Here is a 23,181-nt window from a genome sequence, read left to right on the forward strand (position 1 = left end):
CGCCCAGTGTGGAACATTGACTTTCAGCAGGCAACAAAGAGATCTTGGGGTTGAAGTCCATTGTTTCGTGTAAATGACAACATAGATGTCATTGGGTGATGAAAAGAAAGCATGAGGCATGCTTGCCTTTATAGTTCAGGGCAAAGAGTATAAAAGTTGTGATATTATGTTGCCACTTTACAAAGCACAGGTTAGACTGCCCCACTATAGAAAGAATGTAGTTGCGATGGAAAAAGTGCAGAAAAGATTCACCAGGATGTTGCCTGTATTGGATGACATAGAGACTGGAATGGCCTAGCTTGATGGGATAGGTAGGCTAGATAGTAGAGGTATTAAAACAAGAAAGCATAAATTTAATGAGGAAGAGTTTTAAAGGGGCTTTGAAGGGTAGGTTTGTTACACAGAGTGGTAGATATCTGGCACTTGTTGCCAGAGGAGGTAGTGGAATCAGATACAATCATTGCGATTAAGAGATACTTAGACAGACATTTGAAAAGGTAAGCATGGAAGGATGCAAGCCTATTGCAGGTAAACGGGATTGGATGTTGGTGGACAAATGGTGGGCTGAAGGACTCAGTTTTATGCTGTACAATTCTATGACAGTATAGCCATGCTTCCTGCTATGTAATGTACGATTTCACTATTGATCCTTGCTGAATACAGTTTCATTTTTCATACCCATTGAATGTGATTTCACTGTTGTCCCTCAGTGTGTCTGCTTCACTATTGTTTCACGTTGAGAGTGATTTCACTTGCTGGACATCATCCCATTGAACATTTTGAAAGCTCTGCTATGCTATCCACTTACTAGTTAATAAAATATCTGGCAGATAACTGTTGTCAGGTCATTTGACCCTGATGGCTTAGCAAAGTCCAGTTCTGTACTGCCCTCCATTGTTCTACACTTTATCATGGCTGGATAATGACTGTATGATGGCACCTCAGAAAACTGGGATAGACAAAGAGTGCAAAGATATTGAGGATGAGTTACGTACCAGTGATGAGTAACACAATGAAATCTAAGGAACAATACAACATATTGCATCTGTACAAATACAAATGCAGTGAGTATTTCTTTTCCAGAGGACAATATCCCTTTAAACACTTCTGTCTGCTGCACCCCTTGAATACCTGCTTTCCACACGCAGCTTGCTGAGGGTTAGATCTGTGCCTCCTTCCTATGTATTTGTCTAATGGTTGAGAAAGAACAAAATAAAATATTTATATGTTGACATAGCAACCTATCTGCTCGTGTGATTTTAAGACCATCTTAGAGACAGAGAGAGTAGGAGTTCACATACACCTTGAAGTAGAAAGCAGTTGAAGAATTTGGTTTTCAGTAGAGGCGAGTCAACACCTAATGGGCTGCATCCAGGGGGCTGGTGAAGATTACTTTGATCTTCACTGCACTATTGAACTATCTGACAGCTGGATATAGAGGTATGAATTTTTGAATGATACTGAAAATGCTGACAGCCAGTATTGCTGACGGTGCAATACAGGAGGCTCAGATCTCTCTTCTACTGCTACCTCTGCATTGAATCAAAATATTTGTAGGGTGCTCTGGTGAAAGAATGGCAGACTAGAATGACTTTAATGCCACAAAGACTGAGACTTGTTCAGGAACCTGTCACCTTGGTTATTGCATTACTCCAGCCAATGGATAAATACCACGGGGTTCCATTTTCAAAGTTCAAAGTAAATTTATTCACCATGTACAAACCTGGAATTCATTTTCTTGTGGGCATACTCAATAAATCTATAATAGAATAATAACCATAATAGAATCAATAAAAGGCCACATCAGTTGGGCATTCAATAACTGTGCAAAAGACAACAAACTGAGCAAATGCAAAAAGAAAGAAATATAATAATAAATAAATAAGAAATAAATAGCAAGAACATGAGAATAAGATTCCTTAACATTGAGTCCATAGGTTATGGGAACATTTCAGTAATGGGGAAAGTTAAGCTGAGTGAAGTTATGCCTTTTGTTTCAAGAGCCTGATGTTTGAGGGGTAATAGGTGTTCCTGAACCTGGTGGTGTGAGTCCTGAGGCTCCTGTACCTTCTTCCTGATGGCAGCAGCAAGAAGAGAGTATGACCTGGGTTGTGGGGGTCCCAGCTGATGCTTTCCTGCAACAGTGATCCATGTGGATTCGCTCAATGGTGTGGAGGGCTTTACCTGTGATAGACTGGGCCATATCCACTACTTTTTGTAGGATTTCCCATTCAAGAGCATTGGGGCTTCCCTACCAGGCTGTGATGCTACTTGGTCAATATACTCTCTACCATAGAAATTTGTCAAAGTTTTAGATGTCATGTTGAAACTTGCAAACTCCTGAGAAAGTAGAGACTCAGCTGTGCTTTCTTCATAATTGCACTTACATGTTGGCCCTAAACAGGTTCTCTGAAATGAGAATAAAGAAGAAACCTGCAATTGTACAACACTCTGATAAAACCAAAGGAGATGACATAGGACATTGAACATTGCAGCATAGAACAGACCCTTTGGCCCATGATATTGTACTGAACTTTTAACCTATTCTAAGATCAATCTAACCCCTACCCTCCTACATAGCCCTCCATTTTTCGATCACCCATGTGCCTGTCTAAGAGTTACTTAAATGTCCTTAATGTATCTGCCTCTACCTCCACCCCTGGCAGGACATTCTATGCACTCACCACCCTCTGTGTAAAAAAACTCACCTCTGACATCCCCCTATTACTTACACAATGCGTGGGTATAGAATGGGCTTCACTTTTACTTCCAATGATTTCTATTCTGCGTTTTCAAATAGGTGTAATATTTTTTCCAAACTTTTAAGCACAACAGGATTTTAAATACTATTTCTGATGTTTTAACTGTTAATTTGAGTGTTTCCTCCCATTCTTTTTATGACATAGGAATGAAGTACAAAATTTGAGCATATGAACATAACGAGAAGCCATTGAGACTGTCCTACCATTTAGTAGATCAGGCTGCCTCAAGCCTTGTCACTTGTGTGCTAGTTCCCAAAGGACCTCAGTTCCCTTTCTCCTCTGAAAAGCTCTCATTTTCAGTGTCTCAGTCCAAAATGTCAGCTACTTTTTCACCTCCGTAGATGCTGCCTGACTTGCTGAGTTCCTCCAGCATTTTGAGCGCATGTTGCAAATTTCCGGCATACTATAGAATCTCGTGTTTTGCATTTTCATCAGTGTATAGTATTGTGCTGGATATGATAGAGAATGGTTTGATGGTTTAAAATTTACATTTGCACACTTAAAAGAGAATAAATAATGTAGTTAGGCATCTTTATTGGGTATGTACTTTTTGTTATCACTTCATATTCCTGTGTATGCTAATGAGATCAGCAGGATACTTCAGCATCAATTGCCACTGGCAAAACAGGTGTGAATTGTGTGTGCAGTTTTGGTGAAACCTGTCAGTTGCTCAACCAGAAGAAAATACTAGGCAGCATTTTTTGTGTTTTTTTTTGTCGACACCTGGAGTTACATAAAAGACCTGTAAAATGCATCAGATTTTCCTTAGCTCAATACTTAACTGATAAATTTACTTTCTGCTTTTTGGAAGACTGAAGTAAAATCCTTTGTAGAAACAAGATGTCTTCAACCTAATAAATAGAGTTTCCTTACAAGAATTTCCTTTTCATGGGAAACAAAAGGCATACCTGGATAACAAGAAAGACGTAAGAGGATTAGGAGTCTCTGTGAGAATGGCCCAAGGAATGAGCAGAAATTCCAGGGAAGCTGGTTATAAAAGGAGTGAAGGAATACATACAGAGACCCACTCCAGTTACAAGACAATCAATATATACTGTATTAGGCAGTTTTTCTAAACACGATTTAAAAAAAAAGATTTCTGTTTGAAAAGCCTGGAGATCTAAGCTTGTCTGAACGCCATTGTGCTTTAACTCTACATTGCCATTGTGTTTTGATTTAATTGGTACCATCCAGAGGCCCGTCTGATTAGCTCACAGGTAAGAAGGTTTCATTTGAGGCCACAACTGTTTTCTTGCTTATTGGGAGAGAAGTGCTGGCTGTAGCAAACTCTGGATGTTAACTGGCAGTTGTGTTGGGATGGAGAGAAGCTCTAGGTTGAGACTGTGGTCAAAGAAGGGCTAATATAAATGTAAATGGTTAATGAAGGGATCTGATACCTAAATATGGGTGGGGGAGGATTGGATGTTACCTTCGAAACAGCCAAAGAAAGATAAACAGGTTAATTTTGTAGAATGTCTGGGATAAAATCTGCTGCTACTCTCCTCCCAATAGTAATGCAGAAAACCACTTGCCTGTCTTGCCTCTCTTCAGCAAGTGGGCCTCCCAGAACCCAGGAGACCTAATCAACAAGAAACAAAGCTAATTGGGAGCTCAAATCTGAGGCATGGTGCCCGCTAGAAGCAGAAGCCCATCTCCTGGAGCTAGTTGTACACCACTTCTGTACCAGCTTTGTTGAAACCAGATGAGCAAGTGTTCAAGGTGGCTTGGGTTCAGATTTGAGTCATATTGTGGAAGCAGGCCTTTCAGTCCAACTGGCCCATGCCAACAAAGATATCCCATCTAAATTTGTCCCATTTGCCAGTGTTTGGCTCATAACCTTCAATCCATATAACAGTCTAGCTGCCTTTTATTATTCTACCTATTTCGACCACTTCCTCTGGCAGCTGATCCCATGAACATGCTACCCTTTGTGTAAAAAGGTTTCTCCTCAAATTCCTATAAATCTATCTCCTCTCGCCTTAAACCTATGCCTACAAGTTCTTCAATCCCCAACCCAGGGAAAAAGACTAAATGCTTTTGCCCTCTCTATGTCCTTCATGATTTCATATACCTTTTCATGAAATATATTAATTTTGCTGACCACTATTGGCTGAATCAAAGGTAGTGACAAATCACCATGCACTGTAGGAGGAAGATTGAAAATCTCAACAACTTCTCACTCTATGTCAGCAGTACCAAGGAGCTGATTATTGACTTCAGGAGGAGGAAATCTTAGGGGCATGAGCCAGTCCTCATTGGAGGATCAGTGATGGAGATGGTCAGCAACTTTAAATTCCTCACTTTTATTATTTCACAGGATATGTACTGGGCCCAGCACATAAGTGCAATTACAAAGAAAGAACAGTAGTGCCTGTTCTTCCTTAGGAATTTGCATACATTCAGCATGACATCTGAAACTTTGATTAACTTCTGTAGATGTGTGGTGGAGAGTATAGTGACAGGTTGCATCATGGCCAGGTATGGAAAAACCAATGCCCTTGAAAGGAAAATCCCACAAAAAGTACTGGATACGGTCCACTCCATCATGGATGAAGCCCTCCCTGCTATTGAACACATTGACATGGAGCACTGTTGCAGGAAAGCAGCATCCATCATCTAGGACCCACATCACCCAGGCCGTGCTCTCTTCTTGCTGCTGCCATCAGGAGGAAGGTACAGGAGCCTCAGCACCCACACCACCAGGTTCAGGAACAATTATTACCCATCAGCCATCAGGCTCCCAAACCAGAGCTTCACTTGCCCCATCACTGAACTGTTCCCACAACCTAAAGACTCTCTTTCAAGGACTCTTCATCTCATCATCTCAATATTTATTGCTTTTTTCCCCTCTTTTGTATTTGCCTAATTTGTTGTCTTATGCTCATTGGTTGTTTGCCCATCCTGTTGGGTACAGTCTTTTGTTGATTATATTGTTTTTCGTGGATTTACTGAGCAAGGAGACGAATTTCATGGTTGTATATGGTGACATTTGTACTTTGGTAATAAATTTACTTTGATCTTTAATAAGATCACCTTGTAGTCTTCTATCCTCCCAAGGAATGATGTCCTAGCCTGCCCAACCTCTAAATAACTCAATCCCTGAAATCCTAGCAACATCTTTTATATATCTTTCTGCACTCTTTCCAGTTTAATGGCATCTTTCTTTCCTAAAACAGAGTAATCAAAAATTAACACATTGCTCCAAGTGCTGCCTCACCTGGGTCCTATACAACTGCAACAAGACATCAAAACTTTCACTGTCTGATGGAGGCCAGCATACCAAAAACTGTCTTGACCACCCTATCACTCTGAAAGTGATTCGACTTTCAGAGAGCCATTCATTTTTTTCCTCAAGGTCCTTCTGTTCTACAACACAGCACACATACAATATATAGGTTCTACCCAATGCAAATCAGAGTGAATTTTTGATCTTCCACTTTTATTTATTTATTTACATAAATTTCTCCATACATGTGAAAAAAAACTAACGTTCAGATCACCTAACCTGGATATTTACTCAGACTGGGTAACAGTTTAGGGGTCTGTGACCCAGTATGTTCTTACTGAGTCCAGTTAGAACAGGAGTAAGTTTAAATTACACTGAAGTCTCAAAGAGAGTGTCATCACATGATTGAATTTACTAACTTGCAGGAAAGCTTCTAATCCCTGTAGAATCAAGAGTCACAGGATTCATTTTCCCAAGCGTCATGTCAACAGTAAATGATGAAAATGTGTAGATTACCTTCAAAGTATATGATGGGGAAACTGATTAGAGTATCTGCAAGAGAGGGGGGATGAAACTTTCATTTTAAAATTAGGCAGTAAAAAATGCCAGCACCATATTTTTCAAAGGTATCAGTGCCCAGCAATATGTCTCAATGTACAATTTCCTTTCTTGGTTCACTACATCATTAGAATTCTGTGATTGAATTATTCCCTTGTACCTCAGAGCAGCCAAACATCACCATGTACTTATTGATTGTTCTTTCCTTAATAGATTAAATCAATTGCCTTCTTCAAATCATGCCCCGAGCCATGTAACAATAATCCTTTACAGAACAACCCACCACATGATGCTCACAATGCTGCAAGCAGTCTGATATGATCTCTGAATAATGTAATGGCATTTTCATGCTGGTTAAACTGCACATTTGTTGAAGTTAGACCAAATTAATCCTCACCTACAAATTGTTCTGGTCTAGTATCAGTTAATGGAATGGCCCACAGATAGAGTACTGGAGATGAAGTACCTGGAATTGGAATGATATGGATATGCAGACTGAGGATATCCGGCCTTATTCTAGATAAAAACGTTTAATGTGCTCCAACACTTATCATTGCACTGTGGCCCTTTTGATGAGCACCAACTGTCTGTAGACTAGATGCAGGGTCCACTTTGAACATTAAGGTGGATAACTCCCCAGGATCTAATGGGATCTATTCCAGGATACTGAAGGAGTTTGCTGGGACTTTAACAGAGACCTTTGTATCTTCTATATCCACGTGTAAGGTGCCAGAAGACAAGACAATAGCCAGTGTTGTTCCTTTATTTACAAAGGGCAACAGGAACAAACCAGGAAGTCATAGGCCTTCAGTTCTACATAAAATGTTGGAAAAAATTCTTAGGAACAAGATTTCTACTTGCCTTTGGAAAAGCTCAGACTTATTAGGGACAGTCAGCATGGCTTTGTGTTTGGGAGATCCTGTCCCACAGATTTGATTAAGTTTTTTGAGGAAGTAACAAAGATTATTGATGAAGACAAGACAGTGGATACTGGATACATAGACTTTAGGAAAGTATTTAACAAGGTCCCTTGTTGTACACTAGTCAATTATGTTACATGGTGTCAACAGAAAATTGGTACATTGGATCTATAATTGACTTGGTAATAAAAGACAAAGGGTGTGGTAGAGAGATTTTTTCTGTCAGTAGTTTTATCCAGGGATTTTGGAAAGGTCAAATGTAAGAGGAAAGTACTGATTGATTGTTCAGACAGATTGATTCATCTATTTCAAGATGGCACTAGTGATACACGGCGACTATTTGTAAGTAGTATAAAATTTGCTTTTGAAGTATATAGTACATAGCAGTACCTTTTATGTCCTTTTGCAGCTGTATAAAACTTTGGTTAGGCTGTATTTGAAATATTGTGTGCACTTCTAATTGGCACACTCCTGGAATGATGTGGTTCTTTAGAGAGAGTGAAGTAGAAATCTGCCAGGATGCTGCCTAGATCGGAGTATTTTTGCTCTAAGGAGATGTTGGACAAACTTGGAGATGGAAATGCAGCCTGTTAGAGGTAGACTCAGTGGCTATTTTATTAGGTACACCTCATTATTGCAAATATCTAATCAGCCAAGCATGCTGATTAGCAATCATGCAGGCATGCATTAGGTTGTTGTTCAGACCAAACATCAGAATGGGGAAGAAATGTGATCTACAGCAGCAGAAGACAATGAACATACACACTCGGTGGCCATTTTATTAGGTACAAGAGGTACCTAATAAAGTGGCCACTAAGTGTATATAAAATTGTGAGTCTTTTCCAGAGTAGAAATATCGAATACTAGAGGGCATATGTCTAAGGTAAGGGGGGGGCATTTAAATAAGATTTCTAAGGCAAAAGTTTTTATAGAGTGTGGTAGGTGTCAGGACAGATATGATAGCAATGTTTAAAAGGTGTTTAGACAGTCATATGAACAGGCAGGAAATAGATGGATTGCGTTCGTGTGCAGACAGATGGTATTAGTTTAGGATGGTATTGTGGTCAGCGCAGACATGGTTGGCTGTAGGGCCCTTTCCTGCACTGGATTTTTTTTATTTTAGAGATTCGACATGGTAGCAGGCCCCACTGGAGTAATGAGCCTGTGCCACCCAATTATGTGACTATTTAACTTAGCAACCCACATGTCCTTGGAACAAGGGAGAAACTGGAGCAGCCTGAGGAAACCCACACAGTCACAGGGAGAATGTACAAACTCCTTACAGACCGTAGCAGAAGTGAACCCGGGTCACTTTATTATCATGCATTATGTTAACCATTATGAATACTTCTGTATTCTATGTTCTCCCTTCCTTCACCCTCCCATTGTGCATGTGCCCTATCCACCGGCTACCCTTGTAGTTGAGTATGACCTATCCAATGCAATTTGCACTATGCTTTATACACAATGAGAATGGTCACTTGGCCAGGAATCCTTAAATTATAGCCCAAGCTGAGCATCTAAAAGTTGGGAGGATAATAATAAAGATGAAAAGTCTGCAGATGCTGGGAATTCAAAGCAACACACACAAGATGCTGGAGGAATTCAGCAGGTCGGGCAACATCAATGGAAATGAATAGATAGTCAATGTTCCGTGTTGAGAAACTGTTTTGCAATAGAGATGAAACTATGCTGACTGGTTACTCAATTCTTTTCTCTTTACAGATCTGATGTTAGTGTCAAATTAGGTGGAAAATCGAAGAAGGCACAGAGTGGCACAGACCTGCAGTCTGTGAGATTAGGTAAGGTAGGAGTCTCGACCTGTTTAGGACTTGAATGACAAGTGTGAACAATTTAATGCTGCCAAACAAGGAGTGAGATTATCCCTAAAACCAGTTCATCCTGCACCAGGTGTCTCACCCTTATAAGGAACAGAGTGATCTGTCCCATACTTAGAACAAGATAAAGATTTAAATCAAAATGATAACACAAAGTGATTAATCGAAATAAAAGTAGAGAGACAGAAGTCACACGTATCAAAAGCGTAGTCATTATTACGCAAAAGGCTTCAGTTAGACCTTTCTTTTTGATGGCCGTGTGAAATACTCCCTGTTCTAAACCTACTCTGGCACCCCACCCGAAATCTTTCACCATTGCATGGTGCTGCTTTCTGCGCTTGTGCAAGACTCATTGATTTCATCACATTTGCCACCAATTTCCATCCTGCCCCAAGTCTGCCTGAACCATCTCTGTTACTTCTCTTTCTCGTCTAGAACTCTCTCTCTCTTACCATCTCAGTGGGTAATCTAATCAGAATCAGGCTTAATATCACTGGCACATGTCATGAAATTTGTTGTTTTGCAGCAACCATACATTGCAATACATAATAATCTAAAAACTATTAATTACAATAAGCATATATAAAAATGTTAATTAAATAAGCTGGGCAAAAGAAAGCAGAGCATAGTGAAGTAGTGTCCATGGGTTCATGTCCATTCAGAAATCTCATGGCAGAGGCTGATACTAGCCATCAATATCTACATACACCTACCAACTCCCATAGCCAGTTTGACTCCACCTCCTCCCATCCTGTAAGGACGCTATCCCATTTTCTCACTTTCTTTCTCTCTGCTGCATGAGGCTTTCGGTTTAGGTCTGCTGAAATGTCCTCCTCCCTCTAGGCATCCCCTCTCCTATAGTCAATGGAACATTTCCTCCATTTCCTGGATGTCTGCTTTCACCCCACCTCTCCCCAGACAGAACAGTTACAAAGTTCCCCTGATCCTCACTTTACATCCAACAAGTCATCCTTTGTTACTTCCACCTGGTCCTACACAACCCATCACCAGCCATAGCTTCACCTTTCTGTTACCTGGAAAGAATCTCTCTTTTTATGGCTCCCTGATTCACTCATCCCTCCCCGCCAACCTCCCTGTCTCCTGACACTTTCTCTGCCACCACAGGAGGTGCAGCACTTGTTGCTATACCTCCTCCCTCACCACCATCCAGGGACCTGAACAATATTTCCCAATGAGGCAGAGATTCAAGTTAATCTCCTCCAACTGAGCTTTTTGCACTCGGTGCTTGCAAGGTGGCCCCCTTTACTTTGGCGAGACTGAGATTTTGTTATGTGACTAAACTGCAGAGCCCCTGAGCTCTGTCTGCAATTGCAGATTGAGCTCCCAGTTCCCCCTTCTCATTCCCATGCTGACCTTCTCAGCCTTCTCCACTAACACAGCAAGGGCAAACACAAGCTGGTAGAATAGCAACTCATATTGCCCTTCTGTCCTAACCCTCCCCCAATCTTCTGTGTACTGCCATCTTTCCTTTTATCCCCAGATGCAGCGTTTCAAACAGAAACATCACCAGATGCACAGAAGCTGCTTGATCCACTAAGTTTTTCCAGCAGTTTATTATTTGCTCCAAATACCAGTCTCTTTAAAGTCTCCTGTTCCTCCACAATACATTACCTCAAGTGTAACAAATACTTGCATTTATATCTCACAACCTCAGGAAGCCTCCCAAACTAATCTCATTATCTCATTAGAAAGCAGATTATCTGATCATTAACCCATTGGTGATATTTGGGAACCTGCTGGCTCAAACTGACTTCTTTGTTTCACCAAATTCATACAAAGACCACGTAAGAAAAGTATATCATTTCTGTGAAGCATTTGGGACATTCAGAGCCGACAACATGACACTGTTGTAACAGAGGACATTGTTGTTCAGTTTGTACTTCTTGAGTGTTGTTCAACAGTGAACATGACACTTTAATATTTCTAATCCAGTATGTCTGGCACACTCTGAGCTGGCACTAGACAGGGGGTGATTAGTTTTACAGAACATAAAACACTGTCTTGGATGTCAACATGAAACCGTGAAGTTAATCACAGTGAACAGCAAAACCTAATCTGTGGTCAAGTTTGAGCATGTCAGCATCCCAATTCTAAGGCCTTGCATAGTTTCCTTGTTATCGTAACAGTAAAACAACCCCTGTGGTTTAGGGTTATTAAATAACCTCTTCTTTTTAAAACCACACCAGCCCACCTGTTGTGTAGTATAATGTCAATCTCAGTGTTAAATGTCATTAAAATCTCCGAGGACTTTGAGCTTAGTGCACAGTAAGTCCCACCTCCCATCTCACTTCTGAGCATTCAGCACAGGTTGTAGAGGTGGAAACAAGTTTGTGGGTTCAGATTAAAACCTCATCACTGTCAGTTCTCTGACAGTTCACGCATGTTGTCTGTTCAAGTCCCACCCAGAGACTTTGGTACAAAACTAGACTGACCTCCCCAGTACAGTGCTGAATGCTGTACTGTCAGACATGCCATCATCCTGATGAGACTCTTAAGCAAGCACCAGACCAGCTGTTCCTTCAAGAGTTAAAGTTCCCACAACACTGATTTGAAGAGCAGGGTTACTATTCCTGGTGTCCTGTTCCTCAACTAACATTACGTTAAACAGAAACGCAAGAGAAATGCAGATACTGGAAATTCAAAGCAACACACTCAAAGGGCTGGGGGAGCTCAGCAGACGGGAACAGTCGGGACCCTTCATCAGGACTGGAAAGTAGGGAAAAGAAGCCAGGGTACAAAGGTGAGGTGGGAAGGAGAACCAGCTGGAGGGTGATAGGTGAGGCCAGGTGAGGAGGAAGATGAGTGGGTGGGGAGGGGAATGAAGTGAGAAGCTGGGTAGTGATAGTTGGAAGAGGTGACAGGCTGAAGAAGGAGGAATCTGATAGGAGAGGACAGTAGACCATGAAAGAAAGGTAAGGAGGAGGGTCTGCAATGGAAGGTGAGAAGAAGAAAAGGGGTTAAAGGGTAACCAGAGTAAGGAATGGAAAAAGTTGGGGGGGGGGAAGACACCACTGCAAATTAGAGAAATCGATGATCGTGCCTTCAGGTTGGAGGCAACTCAGAAAGAATGAGTTGAGGCTCCTCTAACCCGAAAGTAGCCTGATTGTGACCTTAGAGGAGGTCGTGGACAGACATGTTGGAATGGGAATCTGAAATAGAATTAAAACAGGTAGCCCCCGGGAAATCCTTCCATGATGGACAGAGCCAAGGTGCTCTACGAAACAGTCTCCCAATCCACATTGGGTTTTACCAATGTAGAGGAAGCTGCACCAGGAGCACAAGATACAGTAGATGACCCTGACAGACTCACAGGTGAAGTGTCAGCTCACCTGGAAGGACTGTTAGGGGCCTTGAATAGTGACGAGACAGGTGTAGCACTCGTCCCTCTTGCAGGGATAAGCACCAGGAGGGAGATCAGTGAGGAGGGACAAGTGGACAAGGGTGTCATGTAAATCCCTGATCCTGCAGAAAGCGGAGAGTTGGAGGGGGGGGATGGTTAGAGGGAAAGACGTGTTTAGTGGTAGGATCCTGTTCATTCCTTAGCTGTTTGTGGGAGCTTATTCCTTACAAATCTGCCTTCTTACAACAGGGACATCAGCTGTAAAGGGTCTTGGGATGTCATGAGGTCATGAAAAATGCTACAGAAATGCATGATGCTTCCAGCTTAATACTGAACTGTTATTTACTTATAATCTCCATTTTCCTCCCCCTCTGTATATTGTGTCCAAAGACAAAGATAACACAACCTTCCACAATTTTGATTCAGCTGTAAAAATATTTTTACTACACGGGAACACACACACACTGTGATTTGTCTGATTCATCCCAAGATTAATATTATGCTTCATTTGGAGACATTCCTCCTCCCCCAGAATCTGTCAACTCCTGCTGGATAAAGGAACATTGGGAACAGCAACATTTCACTGACCCACCCACTTACTCATACCTCAAACTGTGCTCATAAGGTACAATTTCTTCGTTTAGAGCTGCGACAGATACCAAGTGAAGATGAGACGTGAATTAATTGAGCTGCAGGGGTGAAAGGCCTCCTCCTTCATTGGAAAGGCCGTTTATGATTCAAGCTGATCCCTGTCCTGCCCACATTTCAACATGAAAGCACAGTTTCACATTAGGATCGGAGAGATAAGCAGTTGACTGATGGTTGATATTTTACTGTCACTCGGGGGTGCTGTAGCATCCCTGAGGACATCATGGCAGGCAGGAAAATGGTGCTAGAATCTGTGTGGCCCAATATTGAACTTGGTAACTCATTTACCTACCCAGCCACCAAGACAGTGTGCTTGCTGTGGGATTCATAAAAGCCCTCTTGTGCTGAAGTTCTGAGATGTACAATTTTGTTTCCAAGACCTTTTTACGAGGGTCAGGAATCAGCATTAAAATATGGGTCTTCTCGGGCAAGACCACACAAGGATACACATGGTTAAAGACTGAATTAGCTTTTTGTCATGTGTAGAGGAAAGCATGCAGTTAAATCTGACGTTTTGTGTCAGCAACCCACTCCGTGCAAGGACTGTGCGGAGGGCAGACTGCCACACTTCCGGCACCAACATGGCATGTCTACAACTTACCAACCCCGAAAGCACATCTTCGGAATGTGGGAGGAAACCCAAGCGGTCAGAAGGAGAACGTGTAAACTCCTTATAGACAGCAGTGGGAATTGAATCCCGATCGGAGATCGCCAGCACTGTAAAGCGATTGCACTAACCAAATCGCTACCGTGCCACCCTTTGGCTGGGGCATGGGCTGTGAATACTTATGGAACGTGAGGCCAGTCGTTCTTAGTGCTTCAATTCGGGGAAAGGGGTGGGGGGGTGGGGAGAATAAGTTAGAATTTCAAAATAACGTTTCAAAATGATGCAACTCTGATTTCAGGTGACTATGTTATCATGGTGAAGGATGTGACAAGTCCTCCCTTCCTGGCTCGCACACTTCCACCTGCTTTCATGCTGCTGAAAGTTATACCACAGAAAACAAGCAAAAAAGGGGCCAGAAAGGAGCCGTACAAAGTGCCCAGCAAGTAATCAAGTTGCCGAAGAACGTAACAGCTTTGTGCAAGCTTTAGCAGTAACACCACTGTGTTATTTCAACCCCACAACCCTTTGATCACCCAGAAGGATCCCACATCTTGAGTCCTTTCCCTTTCCACATCTCTCCTTCCTGTGACAACCTAGAACATTATTTCATGTTGGACTCTCACAGACAGAGGTTCTCAATCCATTGAGTCTGGGTCAGAGTTGAGTCCAGTTCTGAGAAGTGAAAGGGAATGTGCTAAACCACTGTAAACACCCTGTCCCAAAATAGTCTAGCCTATAAATGGGACCATCAGTACCTGAGAAAGAAAAGTCCCCGTTTTAAGCAGAGATGTTTCTTCAGGGTAGAATTGTACCAGAATGGAAGTCAAGTTTCATTAATATTCTGCAGTGTGCAATCTTTGTGTTATTTTTTTTTCGAATCTGTATTTGATAAACCACACCTTTGAATATTTTCACTTCCCATATAGCCTCAAAAGCCCCAAGTACTTTAACCGCAGCTGGTGCTGAGAAAGACATTCTGTCTCGTCGAGGGTTTGGTGTTTGTGAGTCAAAACAGGATGGAAGAAAGATAGCAATTATTTTTTTCTTCCGTCAAAGAGGTTAAATAATCTATTTAAAGTAGGCTGTTACTATCGTGATGTTCTGCTTCCCTTGAGGTTCAATGGTCTTGTACAACAGGTTCAGTCCCTAGATTAAGCTAAGGGAACACTTTCAGCTGGACTGCATACAGGGAACTTTCATTTGTCTTATTGGCCCATGGAAGGATAAACAGAGCCATGCTGCTTCCAACCAGAACAAAAGGACAGAGGAATCTCGACTATGAAGTGGATGCTCTACACGCTACATTGGACCCAGTCCTTTACTAAACAGAAGGGCAGAGTTAAAGGGGAGAGAGTAGGTGATTGACGTTGATTGAGAAAACACTTATAAAATGTTGGCACAAACACTGTGATTGAATCATGTTCTGTGTTGCATTATTATACAAGGTGAAGATTTAGGAATAATGGTGCATAGTTCCCTGAAGGTGGAATCTCATGTGGATAGGGTGGTGAAGAAAGCTTTTGGTATGCTGGCCTTTATAAATCAGAGCATTGAGTATAGGAGTTGGGATGTAATGTTAAAATTGTACAAGGCATTGGTAGGGCCGAATTTGGAGTATTGTGTACAGTTCTGGTCACTCAACAAAATAGAAAGAGTACAGAGAAGATTTACTAGAATGTTACCTGGGTTTCAGCACCTAAGTTACAGGGAAAGGTTGAACAAGTTAGGTCTTTATTCTTTGGAGCGTAGAAGGTTGAGGGGGGACTTGATAGAGGTATTTAAAATTATGAGGGGGATAGATAGAGTTGACATGGATAAGCTTTTTCCATTGAGAGTAGGGGAGATTCAAACAAGAGGACATGAGTTGAGAGTTAGGGGGCAAAAGTTTAAGGGTAACACGAGGGGGAATTTCTTTACTCAGAGAGTGGTAGCTGTGTGGAACGAGCTTCCAGTAGAAGTGGTAGAGGCAGTTTCAGTATTGTCATTTAAAGTAAAATTGGATAGGTATATGGACAGGAAAGGAATGGAGGGTTATGGGCTGAGTGCGGGACTAGGTGAGAGTAAGCGTTCAGCACAGACTAGAAGGGCCGAGATGGCCTGTTTCTGTGCTGTAATTGTTATATGGTTATAATTAGGGAGAATTTTACCAATGATCAGCGTGCAGCATTTATTGTAATGGATATATGGAATAGGCCCATGTGTCAGGCCTGGTGAAATCTGGGGTGTTTCTGGTATGCCTTTCTGGATTACCTGCTTTCTTCAACTGAATTCAGTGCTTGCCACAAGACCATAAAGTATAGGAGAAGAATTAGGTTATATGCTTATCAAGTCTGCCCACCAGTTGTTTTCAACATCATTCTCCTACCTTCTTCCCTGAACCCCTTACCCAATCAAGAACATTCAATCTTTGTCTTAAATACTCCCAATGGCTTGGCCTCCACAGCCCTCCATGACAATGAATTCCATAGAATTACCATCACCTGGCTGAAGAAATTCCTCCTCACCTCAGTTTTAAAATGATTTTCCTTTATTCTGAGGCTGTGTCCTTGGATCCTAGGCTCTCCTACAAATGGAAGTGTCGTCCCCACATTCACTCCATCTAGGCCTTTCAGTATTTGGTAGGGTTCTGTAAGATTCCCCCTCATCCTTCTGAACTCTAACGAGTCCAAACCCACAGCAATCAAACACAAGTACACCAACTTAGGAAAGTTTCCTCTCCAAGAACGAGGCCTCTGTGGATGTTAGCAGGGCTCCAACTGGTATTTGAAAGCAGCGCGTGGCTTCTGGCTTTCTCTCTCTATGGTGACAACCCTGTTACTGCCGCCTATCAATCACCCTGAACCCAGACAAGAGGACATTGGCAGCAACAGGATACAGGCAGAGTAAAGGGTCAGATTCTAATGTTGGCTTCACTGATGGTGAAAAGAACTTGGAAACTTAAAATCGTCACATTATGATACTTACAGACAAACTTTCTTTACACTTTAACTGTTTACAGATGAGCTCATTTTCCTGTTGGCTCCACTAATCCCAAGGCCTCTGTTGGTTGTTGTATTCGAGATATCCACTGGAAGGCACAAATGAGCTGCTCTGAGGGCATTGGCTTCACTCATTGGCAACCGAGCAACAGCACTGCTGCACAGTGCAAGCATTCACCTTGCCCCTCATTGGGGTAGTGAGAAGGTCAAAGCACACTATGACCCAGCAACACAGGAGAGGTTTTCTTATTGATGGAAGTTCATCTGCTGATCTCTATCTTATCTCCTCAGGCACTACGTGACTCTAACAATCTGCATTTTCTATTCGAAGGTTGTAGGTTTAATCCAGGTTGGGTGGGTTTAACGGATATCAGCTGGTTTACCATCACCGGTGCCTCAACCAACATCCCACAGCAGTTTGAAGTCCCTGAAGTAGTCACTGTGCTGAGAATGAAAGCTCAAATGGCAGGCTGAAACCTGGGATGGCATTTAAATTCATGGCAAGATGGAAATCCACTGAGCCAAGGCGAACACCTCGAGTGGAGAGGGATTGCGAGGGCCTACTTTTATCTGATGCTTCCCCTCCCAAAAGGGAAGGCTGTTTGATAGCCAATGGTTGATTATGTCAACTAGCCTGCCAACGTTTGATGTGCTGAACCACACACTCAGGTAGTGGGGTGGGGGGTCAGAGACTCGAGAGAAAAGTGAGTCACAATATGCAAAAGGAGAAAATTATAGACGGGGCCGCAATGATGCTAACTCCACCTTCACTGCTGTTGACTTTGGATCACCTGGCCTAGCTGGCACAACATTAGATATTACTGCATCACTTGGTACATCCCAGTCTTTGACCAGCTGTAGACAGTGGTCTACACTGGAGGTGGGGGGGTGGGGGGTGTTACCATGTGACCAATCCACGCTAACCAAGTCTTCAGAACTGGAGGCAACTAGGAATTAAAGGCTGATTTCCAGTAACCCAGGAGGAAAATCACAGGCAATGCACACAAAATGCTAGAGGAACTCAGCCAGCATCTACGGAGAGGAATAAATAGGAACACGAAATGTCAATTGTTTATTCCCATCCATAAATGGTGTCTGACTTGTTGAGTTACTCCAGCACTTATGTATGTTGCTGCAGAATCCCTTGTGTTTAGAAAAAAATCACAGACGTGCGAAAATCCTGTAAGTCTCGACTTGCAGCTCTAAACATACTGACTGGTAGTGGAAGATGGTGCTGGGCAGCTGGAAGCTGGGAAATCAACTGGTGACCCCGAGGCAGGCCCTCCATACGTGCCGCAGAAGTCGCCTGAGTGAAGCGGGGCTGTTTTATGAGAGGAGTACTGAAAGTCAGTGAGTCACCCAAGTCTGCATTTTAAAAGTAAACAATATGTTGGACTGCAGAGGGCAGCAGTTTTTCGCAAGTGCCACTTTATTGGGGGATCATGTGATCGTCCAGCCCTCAGTCCCCCACCCCTCGGCCTCCCTGAAGCAAGTAACCAGAAGAGGGACTGCACACGGCTCCATTTGTAGCCACCCCCAGCCACAAAATACAATCTTTACTTCATCGTGGAGTTGTAATTGTTCAAACTCTTGCCAGCTGGGGCTCGTATTTTCTTGCAGATGTGAAATGGGTTTGCGGTTTGCCCTTTCAGCACAATGAATGCTCTGTTAATCAGCTAACATTCAGCATAGTCTGGTGTGGGTTTGGAAAGCTGCCAGCCCCAATCCATCAGGCAGCGGATTGTTCATTCCATTCAGAGCAAGCAGAATGCCGGTTGGCTCTGGGACGATCACTCCGCAAAGACAGCTCTCTGACTCTCACAGGAAGGGACCATCAGAGTAAGGAGAGGAGCAAAACTAAAGCAGCCATATGAATAATTTATAGCTGATTGGATTTGCTGACATCAGCTGCTTTTGCTGCAAACAAGCAGCCATAGCTTTGCCTTGGCTACCCCTGGCTCACTGGGCAAAGGCACCCCCTGGTGCAGTGTGTGGGCATTTGATGGGCAGCTTCCATCTTCAAACCCTGGTCAGTCAGCTCACTCTAGTTAGAAACATGTGCCTTGGCATCTATGAGGCTGCAGGTAGCTGCAGAACCCTGCATTTATAGTGTCACCTTTAATGTTGTGAACTGTCAGAAGGCACTTCATGGGATCATGAAAGATAAAATTTGACATCAAGGCACACTGGGATGCATTGGGGCAGAGTTTTCTTAAAGAGAGGGTTTTAAGTTTGGAAGAAAGTGGTAGTGAGGGTAGGAGAAAGCCCCAGAGCCTGGAGTCAAAATACCACAGACCGAGAGATCAGAGGTATTGGAGACACAAAATACTCTGCAGATGCTGGGGTCAAATCAATACGCTGGAGGAAATCAGCAGGTCAGGCAGCATCCGTGGAAACAAATCCATGGAGGTACTGGAGAACTGTTGTTAGAGTGGGGAGTGTTGAGTTCTGAGTGCAAAGGAGAATGTTATATCTGAGACTTTGCCAGACTCTTTAAACCATTGTAGGTCCATAGGTGTAAGGATGATGGATGAAATTATCTCAGTATGCATTAGGATATAGACAGCAGGGACTTCATTGCAGATTTCTGTGGGACAGAAATCCGGCCAGTGTAATCAGATCTGGAGAGGACAAGTGTATGATTGGGGGTCTCGAGCTGAAGCAAAAGGGAGAAACACACCCAAAGGCCACTTTATTGGGTACCTCCTGTACATAATAAAGTGGCCACTCTGTATATTCATGATATATGTATCGAACCACTGCAAGGTTCGATGTTTTATACATCCAGGGCTGCTCTTCTGCACACCACTGCTGTAACACATGGTTATTTGAGTTACTGTGGCCTTCCTGTCAGCTTCAACCACCACTCTGGCCATTCTTCTCTGACTTCTCTCATTAACAAGGCATTTTCACCCACAGAATAGCTGTTCACTTGATGGTTTTTTTTTTGTTTTTTACCCCACTCTCTGTAAACTCCAGTGACTGGTGTGTGTGAAAAATCTAGGAGATCCACAGTTTCTGAGACACTCAAACTACCCTGTCAGGTACCAATAATCATTCTATGGACAAAGTCACTTAGATTACTTTTCTTCCCCATTCTGATGTTTAGTCTGAACAACTTTACTGCTTAACCATGTCTTGAATTGGCACCATATAACTAGCTGATTAGATATTTGTATTAACGAGTAGGTGAACTGGTGTACCTAATAAAGTAGTCACTCCACTTCCTTCTAATGTTGATCTAGTGATCCTGATCCAGAAAGAGGATCTGTATTTATTACCTGAAGACCTCACTGGGCTGGACTTTAATATACAGTGCATCATGTTGAACAGCAAACCAAAGCTTAGGCTCCCACATAAGCAAGTGGACACTAGGGAACTGAACTCTACAAAAGAAGTTATGAACATGGAATGTCAACTGTACTTCCTCGACACAGAGTTGGAGCCAGTGAGGGATCAGCAAAGTTCTTTGCAGAAATGGTCTGTGACTGACTAAAGGAGAATGCTTGTTATGTTTTGTTCTTGATTCCAATGTTCATAAGGCCCGCATTTGTTTCCCATCTCTAATTATTCCAGAGCCAGCACATATCAACATTACTGTGGGTCTGGAGTCTGAAAGTGGCCAGCCAGATTTCCTCCCATAAAGAATGTTAATCAATCATTGGGGGTTTCGCAAGTTTGTGGTCATCCCTCCGTGGGATTTGAACTTGTGATCTTTTTGCATTGTTGGTTTGCTACAGTTCTGCTAATGCAATTTTACTGTGGCCCAGTCATAAGAAATACTCAGCTCTTCACCTTCCTCAGCTCAGTGGCTGAGCAGTAAGTCCAATTTCAGAAGCCCATAGCCTTTGAACTGGAATGTAGCAACCAACATGTTCCATTTGCTTATTCAATATCCATCTCCAGTGGCGCTGAATATTCAAAGCTCAGTGGCATTTCCGATAACCTGAAATCACACAGTTTGGTTGTCTCTGCCTCTTATCCTATTTCCTCAGTGGCAGCCTCAGAATAGAGGGCATCCTTTTAGAATGGAAATGGGGAGGAATTTCTTTAGCCAGAGGGTGGTGAATCTGTGGAATTCTTTGCCACAGACAGCTGTGGAGCCCAAGTCTTTATGTATATTTAAGGCAGAGATTGATAGGTTCTTGATTGGTCAGGACATGAAGTCATATGGGGAGAAGACAGGAAATTGAGAGAGGAAAACTGGATCAACCTTGATGAAATAGTGAGTAGACTGGATGGGCCAAATGGCCTAATTCTTCTCCTACATCTTATGATCTTATATTAACACTGGATTGACTGCAAAACTAGATTAAAATGGGAGTTCAAGTAATCATTTAAGGGTAGCAGAAATACTACCCTAACAGCAAAATGTTTAGCTGTCTACTGAATTTATGTGCAGAACAGATAAGGGGAGGACTGCTTCACACGTGACTGTGAGGCTGTAGAACTCACTTCCAGGGTTGCTGGCTGAAGCAAAGACCATGTCAGTGTTTGAGATGAGATTGGTTTGGTGACACCGGAAGAAGCTACAGAAGCCTGTGGAAACCGGGCAAGGAGGAGATAGCAACCTGCTGGGCTGAACAGCCATTTCATTGTATGAAAAAGGAACTACTGAGGGTGGGGAAAGGGGAAGCTGCAAGGAATAGAGAGAAAACAGATAAGACAGTCCATGAGAATGAATGTTAAAACACCTATCCAAGTCAATTAGTGAAACTTGCAGGAAAAAGAGAAAAAGTTGTCACATCAGGAACAGTACAGCATGATGAATGGTGAGAACCATCAGTAACAGTAAAACCATGCTCCTGAGAGTGAGGTACAACACAAAAAGTGGAAGGGAGAATTCAGACATGTTAGCCTAACAGTTAAGCTATTAGTCTAATAGTGATCCAAATAATGCCAAAAATGAATACAAATCCTATTACAGAAGTCTGTGACTTTTAACAGAGTTTAAAAAAACATAAATCCGGAATGAGAAACTATACGTACTATAAATAAATTAATTGATGTAAAAATAGATAGTAAATATGTATATTTATAATTTTCATATGTACCAATGTTTGGTGAAGAACCTGTTTTCTAGAAAGATCAAATCATTTCAGTGTATTAGACCATATGTCATAGGAGCAGAATTAGGACATTTGGCCCATTGAGTCTGTTCCACCATTTCAGTATGGCTGATTTATTATCCCTCTCTACTACATTCACCTGCCTTTTCTCCATAACCTTTGAAGACCTGATTAATCAAGAACCTATCAACTTCAACCTTAAATATACCCGTTCACTTGGCCTGCACAGTCATATGTGGCAATGAATTCCACAAGTTCAACACCTTTTGGCTAAAGACATTTTTTCCTTATTTCTGCTCTAAATGGAGTCCCTCTGTTCTGAGACTGTGTCCTCCGGTTCTAAACTCTCCTACTATAGGAAACATCCTCTATCTAGGCCTTTCAATGAGATTTCCCTTTCATTCTTCTAAGCTCCAGCTACAGGCCCAAAGCCATCAAACGCTCCTCATTCATTAACCTTTTCATGCCTAGGATCATTCTCACGAACCTCCTCTGGACCCTCTTCAATACCAATACTTATTTTCATAGATAAGGTGCGGAAAACTGCTCACAATACGCCCAAATGCAGTCAGACCAATGCCTTATAAAGCCTCCACATTACTTCATTTCTAGTCCTCAGAATGAATACTATAATTTCATTTGCCTTCCTCACCACTGACTTGACCTGCAAATTAACCTTTAAGAAATCCTATAAAGGATTCCTGTCCCTTTGTACCCCTGATTTTTTTTTAAATTTTCTCTCCATTTAGAAAATAGTCCATACCTTTATGACCATGCATTTCCCTACACTATATTCCATCTACTACATCTTTGCCCATTCTCTCAATAAGTCCTTAAGCAAACACTCTTCTTCTTTAACACTACCTGTCCTCCATCTAACTTTGTTTTGTCCGCAAACCTGGCCACAAACCCATAACTTCTGTCATCCAAATCATTGACATATAACATAAAAAGAAATGGTCCCTACACAGATTTCTGCAAAACACTAGTCACTGGCAACCAACCAGAAAAGGTCCCCTTTATTCCCACTCTTTGCCTACTGCCAGTCAGCCAATCCTCTATCCATCCTCGTATCTCTCCTGTAATACCATGGGCTCTTATCTTGTTAAGCAGCCTCATGTGCAGCATCTTGTCAAAGGCCTTCTGAAAATCCAAGTAAACAACATCCACTGCTTTGTCTATCCTGCCTGTTATTTCCTCAGAGAATCCCAATA

General features: G+C 42.3%; 1 protein-coding gene and 1 long non-coding RNA gene across 5 annotated transcripts in view; one reads left to right on the plus strand and one right to left on the minus strand.

Moving 5' to 3' along the window:
• Nucleotides 1–20,121, plus strand: part of LOC132382195 (MORN repeat-containing protein 1-like) — a 234,485-nt gene extending 214,364 nt beyond the window's left edge. For all 4 annotated transcript variants that reach the window (XM_059952173.1, XM_059952171.1, XM_059952170.1 and 1 more), the window contains 2 exons: nt 9,192–9,268; nt 14,219–20,121. In XM_059952173.1, the coding sequence (XP_059808156.1) occupies nt 9,192–9,268; nt 14,219–14,367 (226 nt within the window). In that variant the 3' untranslated portion in view covers nt 14,368–20,121. The remainder of the gene's footprint in view (nt 1–9,191; nt 9,269–14,218) is intronic.
• Nucleotides 1–23,181, minus strand: part of LOC132382196 (uncharacterized) — a 125,468-nt gene that overhangs the window by 53,898 nt on the left and 48,389 nt on the right. The window lies entirely within an intron of this gene.

The sequence above is a fragment of the Hypanus sabinus genome, chromosome 27 (genome assembly GCF_030144855.1).
Source record: "Hypanus sabinus isolate sHypSab1 chromosome 27, sHypSab1.hap1, whole genome shotgun sequence".
NCBI classification, from domain to species: Eukaryota; Metazoa; Chordata; class Chondrichthyes; order Myliobatiformes; family Dasyatidae; genus Hypanus; species Hypanus sabinus.